Source organism: Typopeltis vanoorti, chromosome 1 (genome assembly GCF_054136105.1).
Source record: "Typopeltis vanoorti isolate ZY-2024b chromosome 1, IOZ_Tvanoo_1.0, whole genome shotgun sequence".
Lineage (NCBI taxonomy): Eukaryota > Metazoa > Arthropoda > Arachnida > Uropygi > Thelyphonidae > Typopeltis > Typopeltis vanoorti.
The window spans coordinates 91,225,564-91,243,404 of record NC_143549.1 but is presented as its reverse complement, the minus strand read 5'-3'; the positions used below and the strand labels follow the sequence as shown (position 1 = coordinate 91,243,404).

The 17,841-nt window shown below is 34.0% G+C and overlaps 1 protein-coding gene across 2 annotated transcripts in view; it reads right to left on the bottom strand.

Moving 5' to 3' along the window:
- LOC150110201 (neuroguidin) overlaps positions 1–17,841 on the bottom strand; it is a 176,128-nt gene that overhangs the window by 20,433 nt on the left and 137,854 nt on the right. Inside the window, exon 13 of one of the 2 annotated variants that reach the window (XM_090392167.1) lies at positions 10,658–10,763. The exons of the other annotated variant lie outside the window; for it this stretch is intronic. Within the exon in view, the coding sequence (XP_090248293.1) occupies positions 10,744–10,763 (20 nt within the window). The 3' untranslated portion in view covers positions 10,658–10,743. Of the gene's footprint in view, positions 1–10,657; positions 10,764–17,841 lie in introns of those variants that run through there. 2 annotated transcript variants of the gene reach the window in all.

Here is a 17,841-nt window from a genome sequence, read left to right as displayed (position 1 = left end):
ACCCAGTTCTCAGATCCATAAGTTAAAACTGGTTTGAACACTGTCTTGTATACAGCTAATTTGGTGTTTTGACTAATTTCTCTCTTATTCCATATAAATTTATTCAGTTGACTTCCTACCATACCAGCTTTGTTGATTTTGTTGTCTATTTCCATATTTAATTTACCATCTTCGCTAAAAACTGTGCCTAAGTATAGCTGAAATGTTTTACTTATTATATAAGTTCTCCATTCACAATATCACTCCATCCATAACTTTACTTTTCCACATTAAATTGACATCCATTATGTTTTGACAATACTGTCAACTTATGTAACAGGAAGTTATATATAATTTCTTTGTACTTGACACATCAAAGATCTGTTGTTTCTTTAAGTTTAAATATTTCTTTAATTTCAAAATTTTCCAAACTTCAAAAGCTAATTAAGCTAGCGTCCCTTTCTGATCTCAACATTTTGAAATAAGGTTAGTTTAGGATCAAACATGTTATATGCAGTTCAAGTATAATTATTTGGTATTTTTAATTGTTTGACTAGAATAAATATTATTTATGCATAGTGCAGAAATGCATTTATAAAGTAAGCCTATAATGTATTTATATTTTTCAAACATAAATTTTTAAAAAAAATTATATATAACAAAATGAGCAATTAATAGACTGCAACTGGTGTCCTAGTCATTCGGCTTTTTAGTAAAACCAAAACCCAAAATGTTACTTGCAGAGGTCTAGAAATACTGCTTGAAGACAGACCCCGGATTTTTCTGCTCACATCATTAGTCGAGTTGTTTAATGTCTAAAGGTAAATTATAATTGAAGCCTGGTATCATTTCATACTAAAAGACTGGGGGAAGAGGGGGGGGGTTTCCCACAATATGTTAATATTCTACATTCTCATCCATTCCTAAGTGTGATGGTTGTTCTAAGACGTAAAGCCTGGACCTGAATATGCTCGTACCAGGGTTGTTGTAACCTACTAAGTCAAGTTATAGTCACGCATAAAAATTCATTTTTTTTTAAAACTTCAGAAGAAAGTTTAAATTGATTCAATGCCTTGTCCAGCTAGTATTTCAAGAAATTTAAAATCTGCACTTCTTTCACTCCTCTAAACCAAACTCCATTCATACTTGGTAACCTAAACCGAAACATGACAGCCTAAAGTATCCAAGAGTTTACTGTCTTTGGTGTAACTGCAATGTGTCCTATTTGGGTCAGACAGAGAAATCCATTGAGCTACATATGGAAGAACATGTGACAGACATCACATGACAGAACTACAACTAGCACAGTAACTAATCAGGTTCATAATTCTGCTAACCCACATTATGAAGATTCTATCATTCATCCAGTGATCTGGAACAAATGAAAACATTTTTAGATGCTATGATGAGCTTGAGAGAAGAATTATTGAATTAACAGAACTTGTCCTCAGTCCAGTCTACCACATACTAACCTTACCTATAACCTGATTGTCACTCTTCAGATATCCACCCATCAACTATGCAAGATCATGCCCATGTGGCATACTATGGCATCCAGAACACCTTCAAATGTCAGAAATACCTTTACAACTTAATTTATAGCTGTTGTTCTTTTGTAATGTATTTTTTGTATTTCTCTTCTTTTCTCATGTCATGTGCCCAATGAATTCTAAGACGAAGAAACTAGTTGTGCTTTCAAATAATATTTTTTTTTTATTTTATCCCTCAGTTTTTAGTCATATATATATATATATATATATATATATATATATATATATATATATATATATATATATATATATATATATATATATATATATATTATTATTATTATTATTATTTGTCACCTCCAGGGAGTCCAAAGACTCATCGAGGGAGGGCATCTACCCTACAACTCTGTCTCCAGACACTCACAATCCACCAACTGACTGCACCTACACCAATGGCATCTATTGCCAAACATCACCACCACTAGTATTTCCACAAACAATCACAAACATCCATGCCCACGGTGGGATTCGAACCTGCAGCCTTTTGCCTGGGAAGCGAATATGCTAATCACTCGGCAAGCGATATATATATATATATATATGTTAAAGATACCAAGAAATTTTATAAACTTGGTTTTAATCCTTTTTTTCCAAGTAAGCCAAGTTTGCACCTGAAGTATTTTCAGATATGTGCTTTGTATTATGGGATACTTAGGCAAGTGATCACAGCTTATGCCACCATTACCACAAGTTACCTCAGACCTGAAAATACTTCAGGCACAAACTTGGCTTACTTGGAAAAAAAAGGATTAAAACCAAGTTTATAAAATTTCTTGGTATCTTTAACATATAGTAGAGCGCTTCCCAAACTGTGGGCCACGGCCCCCCCCCCCCCCGGTGGGGATGTAGTTTTGTTGAGGGGGCCGTGAAATAATGAAAAAAATTTTAAATCTTTTAAGCCTAAGTAGATTTTTTTTATCTTAAAAGAAACATATTTAATTTTTATTATTTATTATATTTTAATGGAAAAAAATCACACATTGGTACAGGTTCACAAATTTTGCTTCCTGCTTATTTCGGTGCTTAATGAATATTAGTAAATATAGTGGTACCTTGGTTTGCGAGCATAATTCGTTCTGGAAACGTGCTTGTAATCCAAAGCACTCGTATATCAAAGCGAATTTCCCCATAAGAAATAATGGAAACTCAGATGATTCGTTCCAAAACTCAAAAATATTCATATAAAAATGATTAATACAAAATACATATATACCTTTTTATATTTTTATTATTTAAATGTAATATACATAAAGTAATCGAATTTATTAATTACTGTACATTAATATGTACATATTAATTGTATTGGGTAGGATGACTTTCATTGTCACTAACAGAATCACTGCTATCTGTTGACTCTTTTTCTTTTTGTGCGACTTTAACAAGGAACCTATCCAACGACACTTGCTTTTGCCTGCTTTTGAGGATTTCACTGAAATATGAACTATGGATGCCACTTCTCCAATTAAAGTTATCAAACCATTCCCTGCTTGCCTTCTTCATTTTCTGTAGATGTACCTGGCAGTTTACTTACGAGGTCGGCGTACAAGGCCTTTGCCTTCTTACAGATCAAGTTCTCGGTCACAGTATCACCTGCTAGTTGCTTCTCGTTTATCCACACCAAAAGCAACTTTTCTACATCTTCCAGAATACATGGTCGTTGCTTTGATACTCTCGTGACTCCTTTTGCTACATCTAGCCCCCTTAGTTCTTCTTTCTTCTTTAATACTCTCCAAATCGTTGACGTAGACTTCTTATAAAATCTTGTGATGGCGGCCACTTGCATACCTTGTTCGTGCTTCCCGATGATTTGCTTCTTAACTTCCACCGTAATCATCTCCTTCTTCTTACCGCCTTCCTTTTCAACCTTTTTCTTCATTGGGGCCATTGTCGTAGTACAGTTAATAAAGAACAGTCACTACATTTGGACACAAAATAAAAAAATGCTTTATACACACACACAGTCACAACGCTAGCACGAATGTTGACTATATGAATGAGGTATGCCGACTGAGACCGAGCATGCGAGACGATTACCCACAATCCCGAGCGGCTTGTGATCACGTGACGCTTGGCAGACAAAGCGTATAGGTAATACAGTACTGTTACACCCTGATACCTTAAGAATGTAGGATTCCCAGTTATCATGGTGTAACTGGGAAGAGAAAATAAAATAAAACCCCTGTATAAGAGCTAATACATAAATTACTTAAAGAAAAATATTCTTGTATCCAAGTAAAATATATGTCAAAAAAAAAGTGTTTGTTGAACTAAATAATAAAAGAAGGAATGTATTATGATATGAAAAAATTAGCTTAGTAAGATAGAAAGGATTAGTCATAAGAAATTGTATGTGAGAGGCTAGAGATTAAAATATTAAGTAAATTCATAGAAAAATTTTGGAAGGGGGATTAATTTAGAGGCTAGCAAAAGAAAACAATAGACTATCGCTCAGGGTCAATTCCCGGATTGAGACATTGTCACGTGTCAGTTGCGTGCTCGCCGACCTCAGGATGTTTGGCAGAAAAACGCCACCCTAATTGGTCGGTGAAGTCGAATCCAGTAAGGGGCGGAGAAAAGAAATTAAAGAAGGTGCCAGTAGGGGTCAAGGTATAAAAGGGTTAGAAACCCCCCCATGAGGCTTTTTCCCAGATAGTTTCTTCACGAGCTCCTTCGTATAGTTTTCACGCGGTTTTCCTGAGTGGCGGAGTTGGAGTTATATCTCCGTCCGACACAACAAGGGAACAAGTAGTGAGCGGGATTTTGATTCCGTATTTCCTATGGTAAGAAATGAGGAATGCCATTTAGCTAAAGGAAAGAAGGTATTATCTATGTGTTTCATCATCCAGTGACAACTACGAAAAAAGGAAATCTGTAAAGAAATCAGTGTCCACGTGGTGAGTTTCACAGCCATGGTATAGATGATTCTAAAGTGTGTTCTTAATTCAAGTATGAAAAGTAAAGATCGCATAAGCACAGTTTAATGCCAGAAGAACTTAGGAGTGACCGATTATAGGAGAGATCATACCAGGATAGTTCAATCGGAAAAAGGCAGAGGCCAATATAGAAAACTCAAGAGAAAAAGGTACTGTAAAAATCTCGTGTTAACTGAAAATCTGTTTCTGTAATTGTAATCATTATTCTATTACTGAACTGTTGAAGAGACTAAGGAAAATCATACTAGGACTTTAGTACATGACTGATTATACTGAGAGTATGCTTGTTTAGTATTAATTATATAGGTATTCATGTGTCCTGAGAATTATGCATGTGTATTGTAACGTATAGGAAAGTTTTAAATGTCAAAGTTATGTGTTAGTACAGTGAAAGGATAATTTAATCTACATAGTTTTGGATAGTTAAATAGAGTGAATTGATCACATATGTCCATGTGCTACAGCATATAGCGTATATTCAGACTAATATAGGATTAACTAAGGTGTTAATTAGATCTGGGATTATACATATGATTGTATGTGTTGAATTTGTTATGGCGGCATGATTGTAATACCCATATAGGATCTTAGCCAAATACTTGTGATTAGCTAATGTTATTTTGTAAATATTTTCTTAGTATTGAATTGAATTATATTAGAAATTGGAATTGTACCATGCTAATGAGTTCAATAAACCTTTGTTCATTGATAAAACAGTTGTCTGAAATTGCTGCCCAATACACCACTTGAAAAACATACGAACCTAATCACGCGAGAAATTAACGTGTTAAGTTACGAGATAGAGTGTCACGACTGCAATATTGTTTCACATTCAGACATATTTCATATTTTGGTAATTGCTCCTTGTTTTTGTATTTAATATCTCAAACTAAATGTCCCAAAAGGCACAGTATAATATAAATATTAGGAACACTAAGGGGAGAAATAGCTTAAATATTTGTATTTTGGGGTGATATCTCGTACATAGATAAAAGTTGAATATAGATAAGCAGAATTTCACTAGATAAAATAATAAATAATAATCATAAATTGGGACACAACAGTACTCGTATTGCAAGACCTCGCTCGTTTATCAAGTTAAAATTTATTAAAAATTTTTGCTCGTTTTGCAAAACACTCACAGACCAAGTTACTCGCAATGCTTATTCTATAAGTTTCATTTCAAAGCAGAAATCTAAGAATTGTAGCTTCAAATATGTCACCTGATATTGACTTAGTAGCAGTATTGAAACACATCCATCACATTAAATTGTTATTAAACTTCTTTATGATTTTAATTCTTTCTTTATTACTAATCATTTTACGTTTCACGTGCTTGTACTGCAAATGTACAATAACCATATATCTATCTATATAAAAATATGAGATAATGTGCCATGTCAAATGTGTATGTAAGATGCTAAAAATGTAATATTTGCATTTGATTTTTGCAATTACGATTTTTTTTGAGGGTGTGTGGGGGGGGGGGCTGTGAAATATTGTAATTTTTCCAAAGGGGGGGCCCTGACATCCAGAAGTTTGGGAAGCACTGATATAGTACACTCAAGGTAAAAAACTTTCTACATACATACACACATATATATATATATATATTTATTTTTATTTATTTATTTATTTTTTTTTTGGATAATTCAACTTTTTGATTTTCTCATCATTTGCAAAATATTTTTGCTTGATGGTATTTAAAGCTGCCATCAAGCAAAATTTAGTATCTTCACCCTACAGGAAATATAAGGTGAAATATGGAACATTTGGGTGGAGTGCTTTTCAATGAAGCATGTCTGCTCATAGTGATCAAACTAAAGTTATTTCTGAGAAAAGGAAAAAAAAAAGTCTATAGCGTGCTTTCCTTCCCCGTGGCCTGAATCCAGCTTAATTTTTTTTTTTCTATTTTTCTCAGTGATGTGTTCAGGTGTACATTCAAAAGAACAAGATGACCTTTCCTAGACTTAACAATGTTTCTGTGATCACTGTAATGAGTGTATTCAATCTTGTGGTAGAAATGTTTTTTTGAGAGGAATGGGCTATAAACATGTAGTTCTATGCATTCTTCCCCATATTATTTTCTTACTGCACTGTATGTGTGTATGTATTAGACAAAAACAAAAATTGGGCGAGTTTTATCTATTTACAATTGCATACATCATAAAACTATAAACTATGTACCATGTAAGCAGGTATTATATTTCTGTTTAGGGTAATGACCCATTCATTCCTTTCAGATAGTTAAGAATACATACTAATTAATCTGTTTTTCTGCTTTTGGGTGTGATATCACAAATAGCATTTCTGAATTATTCTATATCTAAAAATGAAGGTGACTTATGGGTAAGTTTTTTTTTTCTTTTACTACTTTAGAAATACATTAAAAGTAGAATTAAAAAAGATTTGGGAAGATATAAAATATTTTATTTTATAATGTATTCATAATTACAAATAATATATTAACATAGTGAACCAGAACACAATAGGAGAATCAGTAAATTACAAATGAGTTAAGGTTCTATGGCTTGAAATTTCCATGCTTGTGTGTCTAATACTATATGCAACTTTTTAAAGACATTATTTAATTACTAGTTTCATACACCATTTTCATGTACGTCCTCAGATTAAAAAACAAATAGAAAAAAATTATACAGAGAGATTTCTGAGTTAAGAACTGTTATTATTCAAATTAAACTTGAACTAGATATTGAAGATCACAGCAAGATATCACACACATGGCTCATTGTTGCAGTGTGCTGTATAAGTTTTCTCATAGCCCAATTCATTAATATGTAGGTCTTTTATATACACTGCCCATAATTGATTTAAGATGAGACATGGTTTATATTACATTGAGTAAGACATCGCATCATTCTGCTCACTTAAATCTATGTACATAACTATTTAAATTCTGTGTATGACAGTTTAGTGAGTTGCCAGTTTACTTGTTTTTCTTTGGCTGTGTGAAATGCCAGTCCTGACATATGTACCCATTTTTTCTCCACATCAGAGGAAGTGATACAAGAATGGCGCACAAAACTAGTAATTAAATAACAATTTCTTAAAAATGTTGCATGTAGTATGTCAGACACACAAGAATGAAATAGTATGAGTTTTTCATCACCAGATGAAAGTTTTTATAGTCAAAGAAATTTTAAAAAAAAATTGTTTGACCTAAAATGTGTATTTTCTGCATTTCCATATTTTAAGTTTCAATTAAAATGAATTGCTGTTTCACTGGAACATGCTCATATAGCTCATTCACTTGTAGATTTCATGGCACTTCAAGTAAAGTCCAGTTCTTGACTTGCGATGGAGTTCCATTCCAAGAATCCTGTCATAAGTCTGAATGCTAAAATGTGTAAGCCTATTTTATTATATTTTTAAACTTGTGACAGGGCCTTCAATTTATGGTGAAAAAAAAAAAATGGACAATTATAGCAAAATTACTGTGTAGAGTACTGTTACTATATTATAATAAATAATGTAACATGAGTATACAGTGACTTTGTGCACTTACTAGTAAAATAATCAGCTAGAAAAACACAAGGAGAAAGAGTAATTCTTCAAATTTGCTGCTCTATTAATTGGATAATTCATTCAGAAGAGCCAAGAGAGAGGTTGGGTCATCAACAAGAAATTCTTCAAATTCAGGAATTGCAACAAAGCATTCTGAGGATGGTTCACCAGATGCATTTGTGGAAGATCTATCTTCAGAGGATGAGGTGACAGCAAGAGTGGGCTTCTTTAAAAATTAGACATTATATCCAACTAAGTCTGCACCCATTTCCTTTTTTTTCTGCATAAATTTCTCTATAGCAAGCAATTGAAGCTTGCATCATTCTGTCTACTTTGCTAAATCTTTCTAAGTTGGGATCTATTCTCCCAAACAACCAAATAAAACTGCATTACTAGCAGAGGCAAATTTTTTGCTGTAAACTTTTTTTCCCAGGTAGTTGGCTTCTTCTTCTTTTTTTTTTTTTACTCCTTTCCTCTTCTTCTGTAACTTTCTGTGCTTTTAGTTCTATATGTTTTTCATTTCAATAGCATTCAATAGCTTTTTTTATAGCTTCTAACAAATGCCCTCCATCTTCCTTATCAACCTCCAGCTCTTTAGCTTGCAGCACTTTTATCACCAATCTCTTGCAACATTTTTTGCAAGCTTTCTTTGTTGAATTCTGTGAATGTATAAATATATTTTTTTAAGCAGCTTCTTCCAAACACCATTCATTCACTCTATTACCTCAGTCAATGTTCGTTCTGCAGGTTATTATATTCCTTCCAAAGGTCTCTGAGGATTATCTCATCCTCAGCAGCAGTAATAGCCTGAGCAAAAGTATTTCTTCAGTAATACCTTGAAGACGGGAGGGGGGGGGGGGTATACTCAGCAGCTAGAATAATAAAAAAATTTTTTTTATGTGAAATTTTAAACTTGAAATTCAACCATTTGAAATTATATCATTCAAATGTATATTCTATGATATCAACCATTTGGTCAGTTAGTGCTGTTGGCTGTTTACCTAGAGCACCAACTATAGGTTGTTAGCCTTTGCCTGTTGTCATGTTGATCTAAACCTGCTTGTACTAAATGATCCCTTTTTATTTTATGCTATCTATCATTATATATAAAGCTTGATAATTCTTTTTTGACTACAGAAATTTCTTTCTCATCATTCAAATCTTCTGTTCTTTGGAGCATAATAATAATGTTTGAAACATGTAATGAAGTGTTTTGAACTGTATTTCATTCAAATATTGCATGTACGAGGGTGGTCTGAAAAGTTCTCGGCCTAACAATGAAAAAACGAATTTATAATTTCAAAATAATTTTTTTTCCCAACATAATCTCCCTTAAGACTAATACATTTATTCCAGCGATGCCCCATCGCCATTATCCCGTCCCTGTAGTGGTGGTTCTCAGTAAGATCTGCAAAATACCCCTCTACTGCTGCAATCACCTCTTGATTCGAAGAAAAGCACTGGCCAGCGAGGAAGAGTTTTAGTTTTGGGAAGAGATGGAAGTCAGAGGGGCTAAATCTGGGGAATATGGTGGATGTTTCAACAATTCAAGATCCCTTAATTTTCCCATTGCCAAAACACCTTTATGGGCCAGATGCATTGTCCTGGTGAAAGATGATTTTTTTTCTTCTGCAAACCTGGTCCTTTTCTCATGAATTTTTCCATCTAGTCTGGTTAAAAGATCAGAATAATATTCCCCGGTTATTGTTTTACCCTTTTCAACATAATAAACAAAATGCCTTTAGCATCAAACACCGATGCCATGATCTTATCTGCTGATAGAAACCGAGTTTGTCTTCTTTGGCGCTGAACAATCGGCTTCTGTCCACTGTTTTGACTGCTCTTTGGATTCTAGTGTGTAATGGGGAATCCAAGTCTCATCCATAGTAATAAATTGATGCACAAAATCAGTTTTATTCTTGCTAAAATGCTCCAAGCACTGTTCAGAGATTTTCATGCAAGCGTGGCACCCATCTTGCGCAAAGCCTTTTCATTTGTAATTCTTCATGTAAAATATATCCTACACATTCTTTTGAAATCCTCTAGTCTCAGCAATTTCACGCACTTTGACTCGCCAGTCATCCAATACCATATCGTGCACTTAATCAACAATTTCTGGTGTTGTTACACTTTTTGGATGTCCTTCACATGGATCATCTTCAAAGCTGGTACGTTTAAACTCTGCAGCACATTTCTTCATTGTTGAAAACGAAGAAGAAGAGTGCTCATAAACTTTTATGAACTTCGAATGAATTTCTTTTGCTGTTAAACCTTCTTTTACAAAGAATTTTATAACCCTGTTATAAAATTCTCAATTTTATAACAATCTCAATTCTCACACGATACTCAATTTTATCCATTTCAAGGGATACAGACAACACTTTTGCTTCAGACAGCTGTATAAAACAAACTACTTGATAGAATGACTTGCAATTTCGCATAAATGCTTATGATAGATGTACCAACTTAGAAAAAAAAAAACCTCTTGCCAATAGTGTTGCCATCTATGGTCGAGGCCGAGAACTTTTCAGACCACTCTCGTACAGCAGCATGCCAAAAACCATTCAAAACATATGTAAATATGCAATGAATAATCAAGTCAGAATGACATTTCATTTTGATTGCATCAGATAGCAATTAAAACATCCAAATAGTTCATAACAACCACAGTTAATGATCAACTGTTTATTTACAATATTCGTAAAATTTACTAAATACAAAATAAAATGTATTTATCTTCTCTTCATTCTTCATACCTAGTGCCTCTTCTTGAAAACTAAAGGAAAAAACAAAATATATTAGAATACATATTGTTATTAAGAGATACTTCCAGGGAGTCAGGGACTCATCGAGCAAAGCTATATACTACCTGCACACATAACATCCAATGATAATCAATTCCCATCACACACTACTCTATGAGAGAAAAATCTAGCTCTCATTCCCTTCTGGATGGCATTCATTCTCAACTTCCAAGGATGTCCTCTCATCATTTATCTCCACCCTCTACAAAATGAAAACATTTCATGTACTGAAATCCTGTATGATCCTTTCAAATGTTTGTAAGTCTCCATCGCATCACCCCTTTTTCTCCTTTTTGCTGGTGTCTGCAATCTACAAATTCTCAATCTGTCTTTTATTATTATCATCCTAAGACCTCATGGAATCAAAGACTCATCTAGGATTCATAATCAGTATTCCACAATTTTGATATCATTTTTAACAAATTTCTTTGCACTCTCTGTACTGTATCACAATTACCATGGAAACCAGACCTGTGCACAACAATTTAAGTGAGGTATTATCAAGGCCTTGTAAAGAGGCAAAAGTGACTTCCTTATCTTTACATTTCACGGTTCATTTCAGCAGTGCAATTTTGCAATTTTTGCTATATGGCCCTTGAACTTTTAACTTCCTATCTACTAAAACTCCAAGCTCCCTGGCCTGATTGAATCCCACCAATATAATTATTAGTGGGATTATGCTAGAAGGATAGGTAATAACACTGAAGTGGATGACTTTACATTTTTTAACATTGAACTGGCAGCCATTTTCACATGCCCCACAATTCCAGCCTATTCAAATTATTCTGCAAGCACTGCATTCCTGATTACCCTGTCTATCTTTGCATTGTCATCATCATTCCCAATCCTTCCCAATGTCATTAATGTACATACTGAATTGAGGACTGATCCTTGTGGTACACCACTGGTTACATTAAATCTTGCAGACTCACATCCCCTATATACCACTTTTTGATATCTTTCAGTAAGCCATACTCTTATCCACACTAATATTTTATAATCCAAACCCATATTCTCTGATTTATGCAACAGTCTTCCATGCTGTATTCTGTCAAAAGACTTAGGAAAATCCAAAAATATCATAGTGTCTCCATTCCTCTTGTCTAATGGTAACATTATTATAGAATGTGAGCAAGTTGCTCAAACATTACCTTCACTTAGTAAACCCATGCTGTTCATTACAAAATTGGTTAGGCTTGCATTCAAAAATGGTTATTAAAGAATCTTTTCTTTAATACAAAATCTTCATCACTCCAGAGATATTGTATAGGTCAACAGGTAAATATATCACTCTTTGCACCACCCTTGTGCAATGGGTTTACCATACATTCTTTTCACTCCTTCACACAATCTCTTCTGCATTTGTCACCCTTGCACTATATGCATTCAGTATATTCTTTCAGTCATTCTTTCTTTTATTTGCTGCATAACAATAGAATTATTTGGGGTTGTCTGTAGCTTGCAGAGCCAGTTTCTTTTCTATTCAAATTTAGCTTTCCATACAACAGTTGTGACTATTCTGGCTTGCTCCTTATAATTTTCATAACTGACATTATCCTTTACTTACGAATCTCTTGCTTAACAAGATTACACATCCATTTCACTCTCACCCAATTTATTCTTCAAACTCTATGAACACATTCTAATACTGTATCATTTAACTATTTTTTAAATGCTTCCTATGCACTGTCAATATTCTTCCCATCCAACAACTGATAACATGGTGCAGAACCCAGCATGCTCCTAGTTGGTCACAATTTCTTGCTTTGTAGTTCAGCATACAACCTTTTCTGAATAGAAAATTCATAAACATAGTCACTTTCCAAGTGAATATGATCACTGTCACCAACTGGAGGTAGAATAGTTACATCTTTAATTGAATTCCCTCTAACACTTTCTGACCTCAAGTTCCCTCCATCATTATGCAGCTTGAGGAAGTTGTCTTGCAACAGCTCAAATTCAGTTTCATTCTTCTCGTGACAGTTTACTGCTACCTAATCAATGTTTGGATAATTAAAGTTGCCCATTATGGTTACTCATTTCTCACCCATCATCTTTATTTGGTGATGCCTTTCTTTGTCACTAGCAATCAATCTACTAAGTCCAAAACAACATCTCCACTATGTATTTGATCTTGTTAGGTTTGATGGCGAGGCGGCTTCAATCCACCTCACCATCTGGTGCAAGGTGGATTGAAGCCACCTCACACCAGATGGCTTCAATCTCACTGCCACATGAAAAACTGCTACTAGCATTACAGTAATAGGTCTCTATGCTAACTGGATTCAAATCATTTGGTATCATTAGTAGTACACCCCCCCCCCCCACTCTCATATCCTGTCTGTCCTTTCTAAAAATACTGTACTATTAACAACGGTGATGAGCTATAAGGGGCTCGCTTGAGCCCATTGTTAAATTTTTCTCAAATTGCGAGCCCCTTGTTCTTCTTGTTTACTTGTTTATTTTTTCAAAAAAAAAAACATAATTTTTTGAAATATATTTAAGCAACAAAATCGTACAGTAACCTAACAAAGTGATTTTATTAAATAAAATATTATAGTTATTGTTATCACCATTTTACAAATAGGAATTCATTTTTGGTAATCGCATATAAATAAATAGGACTATAAAATAATGCCCCTTGATTGGTACCATTGATTATCACTTGAAATAAAATTATAAAAACAAAAGAGAAATACAACGTACTTCAATATTATTGTTTTAGATAATATTTAATTATTCTTTATAGATTGTTTGTCATAAAAACTTCTATCGCAAACAAAGGAAAGTTATTTTGTTTATAAAAATTGCAGACTATTTCATATGTGCGATTATAAAAGATTTTATTCTTATTATATTTTGATAGTTAAATAATGTTTCTCTTATGTAAGATAAATTAATACAGATGATTGTATGCAAATATTTCATGTTTAGATCATGAAATATTTGTTTAAAAATGATAGCCTTTACAGGTTGATTGTCCCTTAATAATTTTTGATTGGCATTTGTACACAAGCTGTATTAATAAAAGTTTTTGTGTGAAATGCAGCTTTTTTTTTTTTGCTCAACGATGCGAGTCCTTTGTTCAAATTTCAATAGCCCACCTCTGATTAACACTCAATAACAATGATTGTGTCCGTTTCTGATAGACAGGTCTCACTAATGCTTACAAGCTGAGGTTCCAACATATTGACCAAAGCAAACTTCCCCTTTGTTTCTGATACTCCTAGCAGTGATGTACAGACATAATAAGTTACCTAAATGCTTTTTTGTATACTCTTGTCTGTAGTCTGTGGATTTCTGTTCACACTTATGCAAGCATCTTTGCATGCTTGATAGGTCAAAACTGGACAGCACAAAATTATTCTCTCCACAATCATTTCAATGATAATGCCTATTCCCATAATTACCACAGCTAATAACACTAACTCTTACACACAGATTCTCACCATTCCTCACATCATAATTTAGTTTCCCTTACTCTCTGTGTTAGGTCCCAATCAATTAATAATTTTTCAAGACTCCTGATACCAAACACATTCAAGTGTAGACTATTCCTCTTATACAAATCTATTTTCCTTCAAACTCACACTCCACACATTCAAAAACTAGCATCCTTTCCTTCTGACACAGCTTATGCATTGAATTGTTTGCTAACATAGCCCTTCTTAATTCATTTCTATCATATCTAGGAAATATCCTCATATTTTCAGTTTTTTGCTCTTCACTCTTCCAATAACCCTTTCATATCATCTCTCAATGAACTTATCACTAATTAATTCTTTCATAACTACTAGAATTAAGATCTCTTTGGGTTTTCTGTTTTTCAATTGCAAGTGCTATATTTTTAATTTTTGCTCCAAGAAAACCTGAAAAGTTATAACCTGCTCAGCAATGGCATGTTATATGATAGAATCACCATAAATAATAATTCCCTTCTTTTTCAATCAACATTACTTGCTTGATTTTCATTATACACTAACTTACCTGATTCTGTGCTTTAGCTTTGTTGTTTCTCATTGTGCTGCTTAAGTTTCTTATCCTCTCTATGTTCTTTTAAGCACAGCTCAACTTTCTGTAATTTCTGTGTCATCTGTCTAATTACCTGCTTTAATTTTGCAATTATGGAGGGTAAATCATTTTCAATATCCTCATTAGCTGGGTAAGCCTTTAGGCCTTCCTGTTCTTGTTATAATTCCATTTCTTGTGTGTTTTTGGTGTCATTTTAAACTATATTTAATATTTCAATATCTCAATAATATTTCAATATTAAAATATGTTATAAAAACACTACATACTCTAAAAAAAAAAACACGAAAATCTTCACTAATATATTATAAAACACTAATTTTCTAAAGGGAAATAAAACAGATAAAAATCACTAATGTTACATAAGCACTAAATACACCATATACAATATATACCACATATAAAACTGTTTTTTTTTTTTTTAATCAGTATCTAACAGATGCTCCTATTATAAAGATGTTGATTTCCAACAATGATTCTAAGTGAGTGAAACATTAGAGAAATTCAATTAATGCATTAAAATCCAAATACACCATGCAAGGTAGAAAAAAGATATTAGCTCTACAATCTCGCATCATGGTGAGAACAAGGTTGCAGAGCTAATATTCATCGAATGAAACAAGAGAACAAATAGGTCAGTCATCAGTTAAAGGCAACACACCTGAACAAGTTAAATACATTGGATGAACTTTTTAGTATACTATGTTGAAAAGTATTCACATTTGATATCATTACAAAATGAGCTCAGAAGAAAGGATAAACCTTCCTTAATTATTGTCTGCAATGAAATTTTTGGAAAATATGCTACCAAAAAAAAGTCTGTGGTATCCCTTAATCAGAAAAAGATCTGCAGCAGGATTTTTGAGATGACAGAAGTCTAACTTGACTGAGAAAGTAAAAGCCTGATAATTTCACAATATAAGAGTCTGTTAATATGCTATGTGTGATATGCTGATTTCAATGATTGTAGCTTTTTGTTGTTTTTTTTAAATGTTTCGATCCCATATAGAAGAGGTTGGTATCAGCCTATAATACATTAGTACTGTTACTGGGTAGATAGTTGGTAAAGGAGAAACTTGTTCACATCTGATTTGAACACCTGTACAATGTATTCCTTGGGATACATATATGACAGGAGACTGTTCCAGAATACAGCAGTAGAAGGAATAAAAGAGGAGGAAGAATAACTTGTTCTGTGAGTTGAATTGTGAAGGAGTATTGGGTGACAGATGCATGCATTTCAATGGATTTGGTAAAGAGTCAAAGAATTATCAATGCTAGTTCATATGAACAATTACCATGGAATATTTATAGAAGATGTATGCTACAAAAAGCAAACATCTGTGTGAAAGTGAGTCAGGTGAACTAGTAAGAAATGAGTCATTAATCAATTTAACTGTCGTCTATACGAGTCAAGTATTTTTAAGATCTCAGGGGAGAGCAATGTTCAATAGTTGGGTGGATTTGTGATTTGTTTAAGATTAATAACTGTTCAGAGGTAAAGTAATATCATGAGTGAAAGAGAAATTGTAGGATTTTGGATGGTGAGGAGGCAATAGTTATGTGTTCATGTCAAGAGAGGGCTGATGTCAGGATAAGTAGATGTAGATGAGAAGAGAAATCTCATCTTGTCTAGAAATTTGAATGTTGTCAAAGCAATTTTTCCTAATTTCCTAATTTATACTCAAGCCTAGGCCTACAATTTTTACCGTGTAGACATTCGGAACTGAAATCCTACAGAATAGGTTGGTTACTCCTTATTCTTGGAGGTATCCTATGACTGTAGCCTGTGTGTTCACGGGGCTGGTTTGCCTGCTTGCAGGATGAAAAACCCCAGATAAACGGAGGGGGGAGGGGACCTGCTGCCCACGCCCGGCTAATTTGGCTATGGCTGAGGAAGATCCTTGAGCTCCTCACGTCGTCGACAGGAATCGAACATAGGACACTCCTTTCCCCAAGCATATGGTTGTGAAGCGCATAGCCACTAGGTTAACTGCACAGACAAAGCAATACTGGAAGAAAATGTGTGTGTGAAATGAGGTAAAACTGTGTTTGCTAGAAGTAGAGATAAGGTTATTGGAATCCCATTGAAGAATGACCTGGAGATAAGAAATGAGGTAGCAGAGGTTGATGTTCTATAAGTTGTGGTGATTCGTGCATTGCAAAGCTCATCAAACAAAAAGGTGTGCAATGTACTATAATCAGTGAAACTGTATTGGATGGGTGGTCTGGAGTAGAGCACTGATATACAGAAATGTGTGTGTGAAATGAGGTAAAACTGTGTTTGCTAGAAGTAGAGATAAGGTTATTGGAATCCCATTGAAGAATGACCTGGAGATAAGAAATGAGGTAGCAGAGGTTGATGTTCTATAAGTTGTGGTGATTCGTGCATTGCAAAGCTCATCAAACAAAAAGGTGTGCAATGTACTATAATCAGTGAAACTGTATTGGATGGGTGGTCTGGAGTAGAGCACTGATATACAGAAATGTGTGTGTGAAATGAGGTAAAACTGTGTTTGCTAGAAGTAGAGATAAGGTTATTGGAATCCCATTGAAGAATGACCTGGAGATAAGAAATGAGGTAGCAGAGGTTGATGTTCTATAAGTTGTGGTGATTCGTGCATTGCAAAGCTCATCAAACAAAAAGGTGTGCAATATACTATAATCAGTGAAACTGTATTGGATGGGTGGTCTGGAGTAGAGCACTGATATACAGAAAGAAAATGATGGGTGACATAAGAGAACCTGTGGAACCCCAGCATCAGTTGCATAGTTAGAGGGGGGGGGGGGTATGGAACTATCCACTATCATGTGTAATGTGCATCCAGTCAGAAAGCTGACAACCTAACTGCAGAAGTCATGGAACAGACCAAATTCACCAAACTTTTCCATTTTATGTGATGGGAGCTTACTTAACAGGTCAGACCTAGTCAAAAATCTTGGAGATATAAGCATAACCAAACTTTGAGATTCATCAAACTTTTCCATCTTATTTAATAGAGTGAATGACACATGTCAGCA